General features: G+C 36.6%; 1 protein-coding gene across 6 annotated transcripts in view; it reads left to right on the forward strand.

Moving 5' to 3' along the window:
* The window catches only part of U2SURP (U2 snRNP associated SURP domain containing), a 46,161-nt gene extending 27,205 nt beyond the window's left edge, over positions 1–18,956 (forward strand). For 5 of the 6 annotated variants that reach the window (XM_055816850.1, XM_055816852.1, XM_055816853.1 and 2 more), the window contains 10 exons: positions 98–185; positions 1,483–1,605; positions 3,038–3,194; positions 3,577–3,672; positions 4,260–4,326; positions 5,317–5,479; positions 13,563–13,673; positions 16,094–16,212; positions 17,007–17,183; positions 18,439–18,956. In XM_055816850.1, coding sequence (XP_055672825.1) covers positions 98–185; positions 1,483–1,605; positions 3,038–3,194; positions 3,577–3,672; positions 4,260–4,326; positions 5,317–5,479; positions 13,563–13,673; positions 16,094–16,212; positions 17,007–17,183; positions 18,439–18,577 — 1,240 coding nt within the window. In that variant the 3' untranslated portion in view covers positions 18,578–18,956. The remainder of the gene's footprint in view (positions 1–97; positions 186–1,482; positions 1,606–3,037; positions 3,195–3,576; positions 3,673–4,259; positions 4,327–5,316; positions 5,480–13,562; positions 13,674–16,093; positions 16,213–17,006; positions 17,184–18,438) is intronic. The other variant, XM_055816854.1, reaches the window with a different exon arrangement.
* The last annotated feature ends 516 nt before the right edge of the window (positions 18,957–19,472 follow it).

Raw genomic sequence — 19,472 nt, forward strand, 5'->3', positions numbered from 1 at the left:
TTTGAGTCCTGTGTCCCAGGTATTTTCGTGAATTATATATGTCCAGAAAGCATGTGTTACAAAGTTTAACTAAAGAAATGTATATGTTTAATTCTAGTTTTGAAACAAAATTATGTCAGATATTCTCTGATCTCAATGCTACTTACCGTACAATACAAGGCCATTTACAGTCTGAAAATTTCAAGGTATGTATTTCATTGTTACTTACATGACATAGAAGTCAAATAAATAGATGCTCCTGCACAAGAGATTGCATACTGTGATAGGTGGCTTAGACCTCAAGCTTTTTAACTAAGTTGTTTTTAAAAAAAATAAAAAATGAAATTTAAGTTTTCTGTCTTGCAGAGATAGCCGTGAAATTGAGGAAGAAAATTAGCATCCAACAGTTGAAGTGTACTGGTAGATGTGTAGTTGTGGAGTTGAGAGGGTATCTGTGTAGTACTTGGAACTGCAAACAAGACCTTCTAGCTTTTTGATAATTGTTGGACCACCTATATTTTAGTTTCAAAAATAAATCTGGGCTGCTCAGCGTGGAAGGAAACTGCTGGACATAACAGCACAAAGTTACTTTTTAACATTTTTGTGATAGCTAGGCTTTTTTTTTTGAGATTTGATAAACAGTCTGACCATAAGTAGTTGAAAGTGATCTTTGAGATAAAGTACTCTGCTTCTCCCCATTCTCATTGCCGGCGTAGCTTTTCCTTATCCTGTTTTAAAGATGTGTCAACAGTTCTTTTGTTTTGTTTTGTCCTTTTTTTTCTTTCTAATCAGAATCTTTAAATTCAAAGCTTACAGTGTAGCTAGTTTTTCTGTGTTAAGGTCTTTATTCCGGTTGTCCTACCTTCTCTGCATCCAGTTGCTCTGGATTAAGAATTAATTTCAGTTATCTGCTATTTTAGACCTGTTTATTAAGTTGTATAGTGAAGACAGGCAGTAGATTTTACTTTTTTTTTAATAATACCTACATCTCTAGCTACGTTTAATGTGTCAAGTTTGTGCTGAAGCCCATCATTTCAAATATACTTCACTTCTACAAACAAATGTAAGTAGGAACATGATTTCAGTTCAGTAGTATGAATAAGCCAGCGTTAAATTTTAGTTATTTTACTTTACAAAAGGAAAGGTATTTTCTGTTACATTTAGTAGAGGCACTTGCTTGGAACATCTAGGCAGAATGAAATTTACTATTGGGCTAGGAACTGTGAACAGCTGAAATTGATAATGTAACAGGAACTTAAAGGAAAAAGGAAATGGAAGTGAGACTTCTATTTATTTATTTATTTATTTATTTAAAGAAAGTAGTTCCTATCTGTTTTTTTGTTCAATTACTAGTCTTGCCCAGCATAGTATAATTGTAATATTCTCCAGTATGGGACTACTTAAGAGTAGCTGTCTATAGTAGTAGTTGTCTGTGGTGTATTTCCGATCACTTAACATTTCTTAATACAAATTTATTAACATTTCTTTTTCTATTCCTTCTAGCAACGGGTAATGACATGCTTCCGAGCATGGGAAGACTGGGCAATCTATCCAGAACCATTTCTGATCAAACTACAGAATATTTTCTTGGGGCTTGTAAATATCATGGAAGATAAAGAAACGGAGGTAAGTGACCTTGGTAGTGATGCTAGTAGATAGTAAGGAAAAATGTATAAATATGAAATAGGGCTTGCAAGGATTATTTTGATACCTATGTTGAGGTGAATAAACAGAATTTGCATCTGAAAATACCTTACAATACTGTATTTAAGTTTAAATACAATACTGTATTTAAGAGCAAGGATTCCAAAGAAAGTAAGTTTTAATTTGCTTGTGTGTTTGTTGCTTATAGATTAGGTGCTGTGGTGGAGTTCAATTGTAAAACCATTTCAGGGCAGACTAGTGCAGAATGACAGGTATTTCCTTTATATTGGAAATACTGTAGTATCTCTGTGTGAATTTTGAGTTAGAATTTCAGGCATTAGTTTTAATCGCTGACAGTTCTAAATAGCTAGGCATCTGGCTACCTGAATCATCCACTTTCTTTTGGTTTGAGTGTCACACTTGGACGTAATAGAGCCACATGAGCTTTCTTAGTTTGAGAGGAAGATTGTGATAGATCATTTACACTGGTGATATTCTACTTTGATCTTTGCTGTGTTGTGTTAGAGCAGTAAGTTGATAACTTTCTAGTTATGCTACAGCATCTCTCCCTCTCCCCCTCTCTGTCTCTCTCTCTTTCTCACCCCCCCCCACCCCTTTTGAACAGGATATGTAGTGAGGTTCAGTTGTTGCTTAGTGATGTGTATAAATTATTATTCAGTATTTTGAAGCTCTAGGCTTAAAATTTATGGAATACCATTAGCACTGTGTGAATGTGTTCTGATATGTTTACAGTTGCATATAAATATTTTTTAAGAGAATCAAAACAGTAGATGCTAATAAGTGGATGTATGTTCAGGATAAGTTCATTGGTAACTCTGTGGCAGCATGCCTTTCAGAGCGATGGGAGGGAGACCTACAGTATCATTGGAAGGTTTGCTTCCTTCCCTTCGCAGTAGGGTGGGATGAACATGCATGTATGAAGGACAGTGCCGGTACCTAACAAGTTAGAATATGTAGGTGTATTTATCACTTAGGTGTGTTCCTTAAATTTGTATTCCTGCTAAACAGTTGATTTTTGTCAGTTGTTCAGATTACTGGTGGTTAGGGAATTTTTCGTATGTAGTAAGTATGATTTATCAGACTGTGGCTCATTTCAAGCTAAACCTCAGCTTAATAGCTCTTCTTTTGAATATGGGTAATGCAAAGCTTCCAATACATTGTGGACAAATACCATGTTCTTGCTTGTGATTTTTTTTATAGGAGGATATTGTTGTATTTTTCCTTTGCAATAAGCAACTGTACTTAGTAGCAAAAATTTGTAAAGTTGAGATTTTCTGGGGGTTTGGGTATTTTTAAAGCTACTCCTTTAAAAAGAAATGAATCAATAGTTGGAGAAGTAAAGAAAAGCAATGTAGATTAGTTCTAGAAATAATTAACTATTATTTGCTCTCAGGAGGTACCAGATGATCTTGATGGTGCTCCCATTGAGGAAGAACTTGACGGTGCTCCACTGGAAGATGTGGATGGAATTCCTATTGATGCTGCTCCTATTGATGATCTGGATGGAGTCCCAATTAAATCGCTGGATGATGACCTTGATGGAGTACCTTGTATGAAGTGTTTAAACTTTACTTGCAATTTGAATCTTCAGTTTTTGATGACCTTTTTTTTTTCCCCCCAAATAGTTTTTACAAGTACAGCCAAGAATTAACATGTCATGTAGTTCTGTAAAATGTTGAATTGGCTATTTTCAGTCTGTTCTAGGAAGAATGAGTTTAAGAACTGCTTTTAGATTGTAATTGCTACAGAGACGCAGCAGGTGTTTTCTGATGATATGCATATCAGGTTCCAAATCCTAATTTCTTTTCTTTGCAAATATTAAAGTGGTATAATAAGATTTATTATTTAAATCTGATTGTTATGTTAGGGTTTCCCCATTTGAAATTTTGTAGAACTTTGGAAATAATTTTTCTATGTCTCTTTCCCTAACAGTGGATACGGCTGAAGACTCAAAAAAGAATGAGCCGATATTTAAAGTTGCCCCTTCGAAGTGGGAGGCAGTGGATGAATCAGAATTGGAAGCTCAAGGTTAGTTTTCAAAGTACATATTAAACTAAGACACTTTCCTAAGTGACCTGAAAGCTTAACGTCACTTACCTATCTCATGATTATTTTCTAACTGGTCTGTTTTGAAGTGCTAATATAATTTCTTCAGTTATACAGTAGGATTTTTCCAATTGTAACTTCTTTTATTGGTTTTTAACCTTAGTGAATTTTGTAGTTTCTTTTGTTTTTGTTATTCTACTTCAGTAACCTACCAACCTTTAAAAATAATTTCCAGTTTATTAAGAATAAATATTGAAAAAAAAATCTGGGTATGTGGTTGGCAGTCTTCCCAAATTTTTGTTTGGAAGATGAGATTTTGCAAACTGACAAATACTTGTCTGCTATTGAAGGATTTATTCGAACATGATATGCAGGGTAAATGAATAGTTCTGTAAATAGTAAATACTCTGATGATGTATAGTTCTGAGTATTTCTGTGAAACAGAAAGTCTGTATTAAGTGCTAGATGCTGGTAAAATTTATCACATTTTTATTATGTTTACAAATATTAATTTTCAGATTAAGTGATAGGTTTTTCTGTTGTTAAAATTATTTTACTGTCTCTTCTAGCTGTTACTACTTCTAAGTGGGAACTTTTTGACCAACATGAAGAATCTGAGGAGGAGGAAATTCAAAAGTAAATACTTTTTCATTCTGATGAAAACATGTTCAACTAAAGTTGGGTGTCTGTGGAACTCCCTTTAAAATATATATGTATTATAAGAGCAGAACAAAAATGAAATTTTGAAAGTAGGAAAATAAGAAATTGGAGAGAAATCAGGATTTCAGTGTGGCATTGCTTTCAGCCCCCGTAATGTTTTTCTAACATAATATATTACACCTTTTAGTAGAGTTGTTAACAATTGATGTACATTGATGCTGATTTGATAACTTTATGTCAAACAGTAAGAACTAAGGTAGTAGTATTTTACAGTTTGGAAAGGCTGATGTCAGGTATGCATGAATGTATCTAAACCCTCTGCCTTTTGCTTTTGAGATAAACGCAGTGAATAATGTTTTGATGTATATGTTTCTTTGGATGCTGATAGACTTCATGCTGTCTGCTGTTTTTGAGCAGTCTTTTACTTTGTTCTTTAGGCAATTGAGAACATCTATTAGTAATGCTTTAAATATCTTACTACATTGTATGTAGTCCTGCAGCACTCTAGTGGCCAGTCTGGGAATATAATTTTGTGTATCTGCCATGTATCAGATTTGTTTCCAAAAAACAAAAGTGTAATTATTTTTTTTTTCTTTTATAAAACTTAGTGTATCTGAAAAGCCTGATTACAGCACTTAAAGAGATTTTGTTGAGGTAGCAGACTTGTATTGTAGCTGAGTTAAATACTGATTTTGTGACTAAATTTCAAATGTTCTTCTGCATTCTACATGAAGAGTGTAAATTATAGGAGTAAGAAAAAAATAACTAATTAAATGAAAATATTAGACATATATCTCTTGCAGACGGAGACTTTTGTAGCTGCAGACTTTTAAATAACGTAATCAACTAACAGATTGCAAAACTGGTAACTAATAGAAACTTAGTAGGAGAGATGGCAAATAACAGATAATAGTCTTAAATAAATTTGTATATATATCTCCATTACTACTTATGTTTTCTTTATAGTCAAGAAGAAGAAAGTGAGGATGAGGAAGACACTCAGAGTTCTAAGTCAGAAGAGCAGCACATGTATTCCAATCCTATTAAAGAAGAAATGCCTGAATCTAAGTCATCAGTCAAATATTCAGAAATGAGTGAAGAAAAGCGTGCCAAACTCCGAGAGATAGAGGTCAGCATGTGATGTTTTGTGCCACCCTTCTGTACCTTTCAATCCTGTTCCCCACCTCCCCTCCCGCCTTGAGGTCTGTACATATAATTGGGAGTTATTTTTACTGAAATAATTTTAGTCCTATTATATAGTGGTGGGGTTGTTTTAGTGCAGTGTATTGTTATAAAGGTATATTTGTTTACAGCCTTGCCTTGCCTTGTTTTGGCTTCCAAAATACTTCAGGGAAAAAATGAAATATTGAGTCAGGGGATATTGCATGTTGAGAATTACTCTTCTTTTTCAGTGTCCTTTTTTAGTACCACTGTTAGCCTTGGATTGCTTGGGTTCCTGTAGACTTTTCTCCTCTTGGCAAATACGAGTGGCTTTTGGATGTGGCCTTAGTCCTATGTTTTTCTTGTTCTCTCCATCACTTGCCTTGAAATGTCTGTATTTTCTTCCATTTAAAAATTACTCTTTTCCCTGTGTCAGCCATCAAACAAAGAAGTAGATGCAACTAAACGCAGGTGGTCCTGGAAGTGGGGCGTTTTAATTGAAGACCTACATGCAGTTTATAGGGCTCATTTCTTCTTTTATCCTTTCTCCAAGTATAGCTGTTAAAGTTGATGAGCGCATTCTCAGGTTTTCCTGCTGGCTTCTGAGCCTGTGATTGACTGAGAAGGGAACTGAAATTTAGCATGAGCTTTGTCTAGCAGTGAAGCCTTTCTGTCATATAGTGCCGTCCAGAAACAGGTTTAAAATTGCATGTGACTTTCCAGCTTTTATTCAGTATTAAAACCCACTGAAACTGAAATTCTTGTGCCTTAGTTCAGTGCGTTAAAATTATATTAAAAAGCTGCTAAACTACTTGTTGCAGTTGTAACTTCTCCAAGTGACACGTTACAATCTGGGTAATATTTTGAAGTTGGAATTGTGGCTGCCTACCTATTTATGCTATAATGTACTAGTTAGCTAAAACCAGACATTAGCAAAACTCCATAATACTCTTGTAAGATGTACAAGCAATAATATTTTAAAATGCCACAGTTTTTTTTCCCAAATATGCTTCTGTTTAGTAATTCAGATTATTAAAACTAATGGACTACAACTAAGCCCTTAGAAACATCTTGCTTTGCATATCAGTTTGAAAGTTCATGACACACAGCTGAAGTGAATAAATTCTGAATTTGAGAAAAGATAAATGGTATTTATGCCTGACTTGACTCATGGGGGCAGTAGTTCTGTATAAAATGCATGATGTTAGACTAATGAAAGTACAAATGAAACTAGTTTTCATTTTGCTGTAATAATGGTTGTAGCAGTTATGGAAAGGGCTCCTTTCAGATTGAGTATCTGTTTTATAGATGTTGCCCTGGCCGCTGCAGAGGCAGATTAGGAAGTGATTTACTTTAACCGTTGTCAAATTTTATCCTGCATAAGTGTGTTAAGTTCTTTCGTCAATGTACCCTGTCTGTTGTAACAGTTTTATGTGGTAAATATTTGAGGTTTTCAAGTGCATGTTGCCAAGTTTATTCTTTGTGGTAAGTAAATTACCATCTCAGTTTCGGACTTCTGGAACTATCAGAAAAGGATTTAGTTTTTTTCATTTTCAGAAGATTTCAGACACGATGTAGAAGTACTTAAGTTTTAAAATTTCTCAAGTTTGTCAATGACAGGAAAGTGTTCCCTGTACTACTTCAAAGCATTTACATTTCAAAGTTTCTTAGTGTGTACCTAGTCCCTCCCAAAGAACATATCCATTATTAAATTTGAGGAGATGAACCGAAGGGAAAAAAACTCTACAATTACCAGCTTTAACAATTACGCCATCTAATACACGCTGTTAAAAATGTCATGTAAAATCTTTGGCAAAAAAACCCAGTAAAGTCTGATTCTCCAGCAGTTTACACAGTGACTATTAGGGAAGATGAAACATGTTTTTTCATGCATTTTTTTTGAAATTCTTGAATAGAAACAACAATTCTTTTTCTTGAGACAATTAGTAAATTAAGTTTGTCAGCTGGGAGGGGAAGGTGCAGTAGGGAACAAGCTTTAGTCGTAGCCATCAGGCTGGTGTCATCAAAGAAGGCAATCATTGACATCAACAAAAAAACCCAAAATCAGTTTGTCACCGCCCATACCTCTGTTAACCTTCCTGAAGTGTGGAGTAGAACTTAGAACTAGAACTCTGCAATTCTAGAACTTGGCATGAGCAGAGGCTTTTTTGTAACACTGAACAACAGTGATTTCTTCACTGTTTTTTTTGAAGTGTGGAAAGACTGGTGCTTTGCTTTACGTTGTAACTCGAATTTCAGAATGGTCTTCATGGTGCTGTGCACGTGTGTGTCTCTTTCCCCACCCCAGGGACCTCTAAAAGGAAGGTGTATTCCTCTTTGTAGACTTCAGTGCTGTGAAGTGTTAGAAACATGGGAATTCTACAGTGTTTAAATTGTTCATTAAGCTTGTTTCCTCAAAGCGTACAAAAACTCACAGACACAACTAAGCAGCATTGTCCTCCTTGGACCTTCCTCTAAGGTGTTTCTGTCTCCATCTTGCTGCGCAAGATGTTATAATCCTACTCCAAAAAAGCACAGTGCAGGCTTCATCTGCAGCAGGAGGCAGGCTCTTCACAAATCCAGATGTATCAGGGCTTCCAAAAAGGGTCAAACGAGATTGTTCCCTTTTAGAGGCTGCCTTTACTCACCTTTGTGTTAGCCACCTGACACCTCAAAGTAGTGTTTGATTGCTTAATCAGAGGTAGAAGAATAATGGTTTTCAGTCTTCCTGTTCAGCCTTCCTGCTACATACCACTGGGCTCCAGGAGATGCAGGGCTGGATTCTCTTACGCTGTCCTGTGTTTGTGTTCTGTCAGAACCCCTTGCCCAGTGCATAGATGGAGATATCTTTTTTATTTTTTTCCCCAAAAATGTGTCTTGATATTTGAGGTGCAAATTATTTTTCCACTGAGAGCCAAATAACCTTCTTGTGCATGTCACAAAGGGAAGGAGGTGACTCTCCTTGCTTTCTTTGTACAAATTGCGCTACCAGACAGAATCAGAGTTCCTTTAGTGTAGCATTTAGTATCCAAGAGGGAATGACTGGAGTGCAAGGTAAGAGTAGATGTAGCATAGGCCACAAGAGCGGATTGTATCCAAGACCTGTCCTGGATTTCAAGAGCCCTGTATAACTCTGTCAAAACAGCGAAGTTCCATACAGTTTCCACTGTTTCTTTGGATTACGGTGCTTAGTACGCAAAATGTTCACTTCTGTGTACTTGTTCATCAAGTTATAGGAGCTATCTGAGGCTTGTAATCATCACTAAAACAATATAACCCTTTGGTCTTTACTGTCTGCGGAGGTTTCTGTACCTGGCTCGTGTGAGGCCACTGCAAAATGGCAAAAAGATGGCCATTAAATATCTTACTCATTGTGGCTTAGTAATAACAGATGAAACAAATTGGCTCTTGCTTGACCGATAATTTCATTAGTTATAGCAGTTCTTCCATGGAAGGTAGTGTTAATTCAGAAGATTCTGGTCTTCGAATCTACTTATGTTTTACACGAAGACAACAGCAAGGAGTTGCTTAGCTCCAAGACACGTGGCATTCTGTGAGTGGGATTGAGTGTGCCAGAGGTCTGTTACGGCTGAAATGGTATTTCACATGTGTGCATAAGTATCGCTGTCATCTATTGTTGATAATATATTGTATCATATATTAATATTGTAAATATTGTAGGTGCAGAAATTCCACTGCTCATAGACTTGCTGGAAAACTCAGCCTTTCAAAGAAATATTTTGCTCTGCTTCTGGCGAAGTCTAGGACTTATTGCAGCTATTGTTGGGGCAAGTCTGTTTTAAGGAAAAACAAAACACTTTGGTCTGTTTGGATGTCTATCCAAGATTATCTAGACTGTAATCAGTGTAGATTTGAGTGCAGTTATGTATTGAGCAGAAATTCTTGTATTTCATCAAGCATCTGGTGATTAACTTCCTAGTTAGTCCTAGTATGTAGTATGCAGCTAATTTACCTCAAATACGTGGCCAGGCTCAAACACAACTTAAGTTCTGAGGCCCTGTAATGTGGAATAACCTCTTGTGAAAAAGCCTTTTGTCATCCTGAAAACTGCTGTTGTGGACACAGCATCAGCAGAAGATCAGAGAACCAAGAACGGTTTTTGAAAATAGATTTGTTTTAAGCAAGGGAGGCTACCCACAGCCACCTGTTTGTGTCAGAGTGAAAAAAGCTACAGGTAGGGCTTCAGTTGGTGTCGGTCTGTGGTTTCCCTGAACCATGGCAGCAAGATGGTACCCTTTTCCGTAACTTGCTGGCTTACTGCTGGCTAGTCTGTAATCAAGGCCTCAACTTCTAGAAGAGGCTGAATGTTTAAAACTCTTGTCAAAGGGGGAAAATGTCATGATGAGAACCAGTAGACAAGAGGCATGTTGTGGAGGTGTATATCTTGAACTTGAGAGATACCTCTTCATGGCTAGTGAGAAACATGATCCCTGTGCTGGAGCATTTAGTGGAGATTGCTGGCAGGAACTCCAGTGATACTTGACACTTCTGCAGGGCAGTCTCTGAAAACCTCTAAACTCTCTGCTGTGGAGGACTGCTGTGTCTAAGAAATTAGTATTACAAAGGTTTGGCACGGGGTTTTGAAAAATTTTCCCCTTCCATATTACCAAGCGTATTACTGACTCCAGAGATGGTGTAGATAAAGTCAATGTGTCTGCTCCTGAGGATGGGCAGGTGTAATAGTTTTTGTCTGTTGGACGAGAATAGTTAAAGAATAACCAGTTCGATGGGAATGTTTTGGTTCTTTCTAAGTGCATGTTTACAAAGTGGAATACTTAGGAAATTTATTGATCAGATGCCTAAGCGGATTTCAGCCCAAGTTTTAAGGATCTTTCTCCTGGAGATGGTGGTATCTGGAACTGTGTGATAGGAATATAAGCATCATGTACTCTACATTAAAAGATCCATAAGTGTTCAGGGCAGCCAATATGCTATGAACAGTGAAACAGTGAAGGGAGATAATGAAACATGTAAGTTTATATAGTAGTTCTGAGCAGCAGAATTCTTCAGAGAATTCTTTTCTGGACTTTGGGACCCAAGTAATTCCTTCTCTTTTAAAATCTAGTTCCTGTGGTGGTGTGTTAGAGCAGATAGCAAAAGCTGCTATATATGAAGCTGTGGGATGTGTTGATCTGATCTAATCTAATTGTTCACCTCTGCTGAAAGGGAATATCCTGATCCTACCTGTGAGCTCTGGCACTTGCTTTCTTCCCCTGAGCCAATACATCTCTTTGCAACTGGGGAAAAAAATTGAAGGTGGGGGTTGGGCTTCTGCTGGATTAGTGAGCTGATCTGGCTTATGAAAGGCTCAGCCAAGTACTGCAGCTGCTTGCAAGGGCAGGGTGGAGGAAGAACCCTTTGGCTGGCGTACAGGAGTGGAGGAGGAAGGTGGAAGAGAATGATCTTTCTGTAGTGAGCTGTTGATAACATCTCAGCAGTTTGTAACACCTAGTCTCCTTTTCCAGAGGACGTACTAGAGCTGATTTCCTCTACCCACAGCATCTTTCTAAAAGGAGTCAGTTAACATGGGTTCAAGGGCAGATACAGTGGGTATGTAGAAGAGAGATTCATTGATGATTCATGTGTAAGACCACAGCTGTCTCAGGAAGCTGTACAATCTTGACATAGTTGGGAGTTTGAGCAGGTGTTCAGTCGGTGGTTGTTGTGGAGGCTTTTCCTGTTTTTCCTCTCTTCCCCTAGGCACCTTCTAATGACCACTCAGCACCCCATCCACCCCACCCCAGTTACTGAAGAAGTTGCATTCACAGTTGCTGTTGGCATTTTCAATTTCACACCAGCAGTGGGCTGCAGTTCAGCGTTTCTTGCATCCAGATTACTTGATTAAATAGAGTAAAGCCTGTTGATTGGATTCCTAGTTTTCCTTCATTTTGGGTTATACATTGGGCTATAGACTTGAGCTTCCTTGCTTTCAAAATATGGTTAAACAGAGAGCGTGTCACAGGTTTGTTGACTAAAAATGCAAAGAAATAAAAGTCTTGTAATGAGGGGGTGTTGTTTTGTGCTGGCTTTTTTGTTTGGTTGTTGGTTTTTTTTAATTATCTGGGTGATTTAGTTGGAAAATAAAGCAGAAGTTTTATGGGCATGTTCATACCTTGACAATCCCAGAGGCCTCCTGGCTCAGCTAAGCCTCCTCTGTACTCCTTTTCAGTACTGAATGTGCTGAACAACTAACGGCCTTGGAGTTTACATGGTGGTAGAGAATGCAATATTGGCTTCTTACCAGAACAGGTGGTACTGGGTGACACGGAATATATGGTTCCAAGAGGTGTTCATGCTTTTGAAACTTAACGCATTTTGAAGTGGGGAGCGGGGGAAGAAGAAAAAATGCTTTTGTGGAAGGTGGAGTGGTATGTGACAAATGACAATGTCAGGTTTCCATTGGCTGCTGACTGTTTAGTTGGCTGAATTGTAAGCAAAAAGGTAAACTGCTCAATGGTTGGTAGAGCATACACTGTAATTGAGGGAGGTAGGCCGTACATTTGTCAGAAATTTGCCATGGTACAAGATAGCAATGCCCTTTTTCCTTTCTCTCCACACCTCTCCCCTTTTTTTTTTTTTTTCTTCCCCAAAACATATTGTTCCATCATGTTTGACACTAAACTGAAAAATGTGTTGTTGACATAAGCTCTGTAACTGAAGGGGAAGGGAATCCTGTTCAAAGTAGTGGTATCCTTGCTTGGGTTTTGTGTTTCTTAATGTATTTGTTCTTGTGATTGGCTTGTTTTTGTTATGCCTTTCCTTTCTGCGTAGTCAGTAATTAGAGGGGCTGATTAGAATATATGCTATCTTCGTAACCGATCTGGCCTGCTGCTTTTGAGAGGGAAGGAAAAAAACCTCTAGGTTTTGATTTTTGTGCCTACTTCATATTAGGGAATTGAGGACCTGGAGAATAAGAATCCTTTCAGATAATCAAAATGGACACAGTTGCAGTCTCTTTTCCTTTGTGTGCTTTCAGTGTGGAAGAGTTAAATATTTCTAAAGAGAAAAATATTTTGTGTTTGCTAAAAATGAAACCTCAAGCACTGGAAAAATCTACTCATATATGTATGACTCTGCAGGTCGTTATTGAAACAGGAAATACAGGAGGCTCAGAGCTTAAACATTTGGAAGAGGGCTGACAAATACAACATGACTTACTACTAAGCTCACTGCTCCCCCCCAAAAAAAACCCAAAAAACCAAAAAAAACTTCCTCATCCAAAAAAAATTGAAGGATGGTTTGTAAAAGGCCACGTCAGTAAGAATAGAGAATTGACAAATGATAAGAGATGTAAGTGAAGTTTAATGATGTGAATCAACTTGGAGAAAGGTTTTAGTGTATCTAGATGGGGAAAAAAAATTTCACATGGAAAAATTCTGACATTTGCTTAACTTTGTGACTCAGTTGAGGATATTATTGTAGTAAATTTAGCATTACATTTAGCAGCACTAGTGAACTGAATTTTGTTGCTAAGCTTGATAGCACATGGAAGAGTATTATGTTAGTAAAACCCACTTATTTCAAATCAACCACACTGTGCAAAGAGCCCTGAAGAGGAGATGCATTTGGTTTAGGTCATAATTATGTCAGTCATTTGATTTTAATATTTAGGGTTAAATGGAAAAAAGGCCGTTTCTGAAGGAAAATGGAGTAGACAAGAGAAGTTGAAACAATATATTAAGTAAGACATCTGCAATAAATGATTTCATTTTGAAAGAAAAAAAACCCAGATAAGAAATACTACAGTGCAGTGTTCTAATAATGGGAACAGAATTTAGTACAACAACAGAAAAAAATCCCTTTATTTTTAGTTCTTATTATGTCTGTAAACAACTGCAGGTGCCTGCAGATGAGTGTGTGGTTTTGCTGCCTTGATCCAGTTTAAATAAAGTTAGTATCTTTTTGTGCACAAACTTGTATAGAAAGAATGAAGAACACAGATTATAAATCATGGAAATTTCATTTTCAGCCACCTGCCTAACTGCATAATAGTGAGCCCAATAACCTAATGGTCAGTATTATTTTCACAGCTTAAGGTGATGAAGTTTCAGGATGAGTTAGAGTCTGGGAAAAGACCCAAGAAACCAGGCCAGAGTTTTCAGGAACAGGTTGAACACTATAGAGACAAGCTGCTCCAGAGGGTAAGAAACGTTCTTTATGTTTGGCTCTGATTCTGTGATAGGCTTTTATTGAGTTCATCAAATGTAAGGTGGCATTAAGTATAACAACACATGGTTCTCGTTAAAATTCTGCTGTGATGTCAAACTGCATGTCTTAAGTCCAGGTGCTTTCTGCAGAGTAGATACAATCTCTTTTTAATCAAAATGATGTAGTATTTCACACTGTACAGATGAGTATCATTAGAATGTATTGAAACCTTAGAGGTCACTTCTGGATCTGCTACATAAAGCAAACTGCTAGGTGTGGGAAAGGAAAGGGAGAGCTGTCAATTGAAGATGGTCATCAGGCTTTTCATTTTGCTTTTAGTAATTGATCACTTGTGCTAAAGGCTTCCAAAAGAAGAGAAAGAATAGTATTAAGCAGTATATGTGCTTCTGATTCTCCAGCGTCTAAGATTTCCTGGATAATTCCAGCTCATACTGCACCCAAAAGTGAATAATTCTGTACCATTGCCATTTTTAGTAGTCCCCTCTGGACTATGAAGTCAGAGCCGCATTAAAAATTAGCAGCATATATGTGATGTCATGTGATCTTGAATCTTTGAAACATAATGAAAGAACATTTAACATGTTTGGACAGTGCATTTAGTGAGAGAGAGTAAGTGGCAGTCACTTCTTTAATCTGATTTCACAGCCTGACAGATTAATGATGAAATTAGGTGCCCATGCAGGTTCATGGAAGGTAAATGCAAATAGGCAGTTTTCACCAGGTGTTTGTCTGTCACTTGTTCTTTGCTTTACTTGGTGCTCAATATCTGATGAATTCACTAAAGTAGCTTTGCACAGTACCTTGAAGAAAGAGACTTGGAAAAATTAAGCAAGCTGATCCCTGAAGGAAATGTACACATTTAGAGGTTGATGTTAGCAGTTAAATACTTGTAATATTTTAAATGTAGTTGTATCCTAAAACTTCCCACTTCCTCAGTGTTTTCTGTAACTGGAGAAAGAAGTGATTTGTATGTAAGTGCAGAAAGTGTAGTGAGACAGTAGCTTAAAAAACCAGAAATCATAATCCTCATAACTCTGTTAGCTGCCTTGTGTTGAACTAGTTCAACCAGCTTGCAATATTTTAGATGTGTAATAATTGTCTCATTTTCAATGATGAAGGTAATATTTAGTTAAGAAGTATTTAATGATAATAAACCCATTGTTAAGTGAATAACTTTATTTTTTGCTTTAATGACATAATAAAGTTAGTTTGTGTAGTAATAATGTAATACTGGTTCTGATTGCATTTCCCATGAACTCAGTGATTAGCGTTGTTTTTTGTCCAATTTACTATAGAACAAGCCTTCCAAGAGTACATTTCCTGGTAGTATTGTATGTTGCTAAAAGAATAGGAACTTTACAGCTGTATGTAAAATACTGTTTATTTCTATTTATCAAGAGAAAATAACTAATTAGTTATGCTATCAAATAAGCTAGGCACATTTTAAGAGCCCATTGATTTTAGTGGAATCTAATAGTTTGCAGTAGTAGGTATAATGATAAGAGACACTTTAAAATGTTACTGGTAAGTCTTCCATGTAAAGAAAATGTGAGACTGAATTAGTATAGCTGTCCTAGTATTTCCTGCACTTGTGTTATCTCCCCTCCCTCCCTTCCCTGTACCCCCTCTTTTCTTTCATTTAGCTAAATCACCCCTTCTTTATCATCTTTATGGGGTATGCAGAGGTTACCAGTTTTCGCTATGGAAGGAATTTTTTTTAATGCCAGTGCTGAAGGAAGCACATCTCTTGATCTCTGTGTTCAGACTTGCTGATGGTTTAGGTTTCTTTGTATATAGTTAATTTTCTAACTATTTGACAGATAAATGAGGGGTGCTCAGGGTGTAAATTTTCTTTAAAAATGGTCCTGTTAGTATATAGAAATGGACCATATTTGTGGGTTTTTTTGACATGGTAGATGTTATTGCAGAATCTTGTTTTTATTTTTGTTTTGTCTTTAAATGTCTTGTAGTTTGGAGATTATCTCAATTTTCAGTCTGGATTAATGAAGATGAATGCACGTGATTTAAGTAGAAAGGGGGTCCTGGTTTTCTTTCATGTATAGTTTAGTTTAGAAAATCTATTACAGCTGTAATAGTTCCCTGAAATTTGTAAAATTGAAGACTTAATTTCCAATTAAATACTCAGACTCTCACATAGGGTGACATTTTTATGTTTTTTTCAGTGTTTGTGTTCCAACAAATATTTCTGTTGTGTACAGAGAAGTAGTAAAGATTTGAAGAGCCAGTATGGTGTGACCATTAGTTCCTTCTGAGATTGTGCTGTGTTGTTTCAGTGCTCAGTGCTTTTATGCTCATTGTCATTAGCTTGATAGTCTATACTTACTAATCAGTCACACCTCACCTGAATTCATGAATGCTTCTGATAATTTAGGAAAAAGAAAAAGAGTTGGAAAGAGAACGGGACAGAGACAAAAAGGACAAGGAAAAATCTGATTCCAGGTCCAAAGATAAGAAGGAAAAGGAGGAATGTACACCAACGAGAAAAGAGAGGTATAGTTTTCCTTGGAGTAAAATGGATGGGAAGAAAAATCTCACAGATACTATCTTTGTTGAAATTACATTATGTCATGTATTATTTACAAAAAAACCCCAACCACAAAACAAAACAAAACAAAAAACCAAAACCACTTGAAGCACTCTTTGGATATTAAAACATCCTCCAAAATTTTAAAGGCATTGTCATTTTCATCCTGCGTCAAGTGACTTACCCTTTTGCATAGAACCCCCTTTTGGCTCATTTATGCCATGAGGAAAGATGGTAAAATAATTGTTGAAAACAGGATATATTTAACTCTCTTTTAGCAGTAAATTGAGTGCAGTGTATTAGAAAACTATACTGGTCATACCACAAACCATTTGTGGCGGTTTAAATGTTATTCATCTCATGGTGAAAATCCTTCAAAACAGCTAGTTTTAAGGTAGTTGATCGTATGCTGTCATCTTCTAATACTCGTATAGCCCAACTGTTCCGTGGTGTTAAGTGTAGATAGGGTAAAATGCCTTGCTTTTCAGGAAACTGTGACAGAATGTTTTTACACTGCTGTAAACAAAAGATGAGTCACAGATCTTAATTTTTTTTTCAACCAGAAGAAATCTGGTGCACATGTTGGGCTTGATGTATTATTATTAAAGTAATAAAAAGCCTACTACTTTTTAATTACTTAAAAGGATCTAACATTACATGGCAAAAGAAAATAACTACAGAATGGAATCAATTTCCTTAATATACATTTTCACTGCTCTGTGTGTGTATGTACATAACTGTATTTGCTTTCTTTACAAAGGAAAAGACGACACAGTGCTTCACCTAGTCCGTCTCGCAGCAGTGGCAGTAGACGAGCAAAATCTCCATCACCAAAATCAGAACGCTCAGAGCGCTCTGAACGGTCTCACAAAGAGAGTTCACGTTCTCGGTCATCACATAAAGATTCTCCCAGAGATGTCAGTAAAAAAGCCAAAAGGTAAACTGGTATCTTGTCTATTTCAGGTTGTGGGGAAGTTGAATATAGGTGTGGTTTGGTTGGGTTTTTTTGTTTGTGTGTTTTTTAGCAGAGCACACTTGATACACAAGTATTTTCTGTCATAATGGACTATACTGCATGTTCCTGCTTAGTATCCTGGGACACTGCTGTCTGAAAGGTATACAGCCTCCTGCCTTCATAGCGCAGGGCTTTTCATTTCTGTGTTCTTGTTTACCTGTTTACGGACAACTTTGAGAAATCCTGCTTTAAACCAAAGTGCTTTGCTGCTTTATTAGCCTTTTATTCTCAAAGGACAAATCTTCTGTAGGTGATAGAACTTCTCGAATTATAGTGAGCGTGCAGTCTTTCCCTGGTTTGCTTACATGAAGCTCCTCTCCCATGTTTGTTTTTTAATGAAAAAAGAAAAAATCTAGATTAGATACTCTTCATGGGTTTTTGTTTCCGAAGTAGGGTTTCCTAATATCCAGACTGACACAAATATTTGTCTCTAGGTAATGTTAAACTTGGGGTGAGATTTCATTATTGTATTGATGCTTTTGTAGTTCAAAACTTGAAAGTTCAATTTCCACTTCTAGAGCTGTAGGTATCTTACTAACACAAGATTCCTCAGCCATGCCTTTCAGGAAAGCATAGTACATATTTACAGTAATCTGATTCTTGTGCTGAACTTAGGAATTTAAATAAAAGTAGAAAAGTATTTGAGTTTATTTTTAATATGATGGTCATTCAATTTAGACTATAACCCACATGTAATACACTTATCTGATAGATTACAGTAAGTTTATTCAGTGTCTGTTCTTTTTCTGTGGAGTTACATCAGAAGCTGAACATGTTTGATGAAAGCCAGAAGTACTTCAGCATAACGCAATTCAATGTAACTTTTCATTTCTGTTTTCTTCTATATGGATATGAGCTGCTATTAATACAAGAGCCAAGGTGGTAAGGCATATGTGGAAGGTTGTGAATTCCTTATGTTGGTTTAAGAAGGATTTGAGTTGTTGTTATTTTTCTTGTGGGTTCTAAGCATGGAAGTTAAGCCCAAATTCCATTAAAAAAACTTAAAATGCAAAAATTGCCTTTTCCTCAAAAGCAAGATACCATTCTGTTACTTCCCCATATTAAGGTATTTTCTACCTTGTTTAGCTCAATAAATGAATGCCAAATAACTACAGAAAAAGTTGGTATTAGAAGTTAGAATTTGATGTAAAACTTTTGGTTTTGTTTTTTTTTGCAGGTCGCCATCTGGCTCCAGGACACCCAAAAGATCAAGAAGATCACGGTCCAGATCCCCTAAAAAGTCAGGGAAAAAATCAAGGTCTCAGTCCCGTTCTCCTCACAGATCTCACAAGAAGTCAAAGAAAAGCAAACACTGACAATGTTAATATTTTTTATGATGCTGTCACTTACTGGAAATGCGGTTTTGTTTTTGTGCCTGAACAGTCTGTTAAAAAACAAAAAAGCATTCCTGATTTTTTTTTTTTTGTGAATGCACGTGTATACTCATGAATATTGGCATCTGTAGACCTGTCATTGTTTTATATTGTACAAAATATCTTCATTGTGACTGTTTCCCAAAAGAAACATTTTTGTGTTTAGAAGTTTCATCAGAAATGTGTGTAACTGATCTGCTGGCAGTAGTGATATTTTGTTTTAGAATGTTGTGACATAGCAGAAATAACTCAAAATGTTCCCCCTTTTTGTAGCTTTGACAATTTGAATTAGATTTCAAATAAAATCTGAACAGAAAATTAAGACGTTGTTTTATTGCCCCACTGGTGATACAGATCTCTAAAGGAATTCATAGTTTGTTTGGAAGTACTGTGTATTTCAGACATACTATGGTGCTTAGGTCTTTCAGTATAGTGGTAGCTGTTCCTGTTGTCACTAGTTTGACTATCCACGTAAAGGCACCTTGTGAAGTCCGGTGGATGGGTTTTCTTTCCTGCCGTGGTGTTTTACTGTAAGAACAGTTGAGCAGTCTGGTCCCTGCCATGGTAAGCTTTACAAGTAAATCTGTGCTTTGTATTTCTCCATTTTAATTGCAGGAAATTTGTGACACCAGAGTAATGTTTTTGTTCATTTTTTAAAAAGGGCCTCTGCAGAGATGCATAATATGTATGTGTATATATCATATACATATGATGCATAAGTAACAAGCCATATTTATGGCATGCATGGGGAACAATAAAGACGGCAAGCCTGAGGCTCTGACTTCTTCATTAAGTATAGGTACAGTAATTGCAACCTACAGGACGCTATTGTTTTCTA

Source organism: Falco peregrinus, chromosome 12 (assembly GCF_023634155.1).
Source record: "Falco peregrinus isolate bFalPer1 chromosome 12, bFalPer1.pri, whole genome shotgun sequence".
NCBI classification, from domain to species: Eukaryota; Metazoa; Chordata; class Aves; order Falconiformes; family Falconidae; genus Falco; species Falco peregrinus.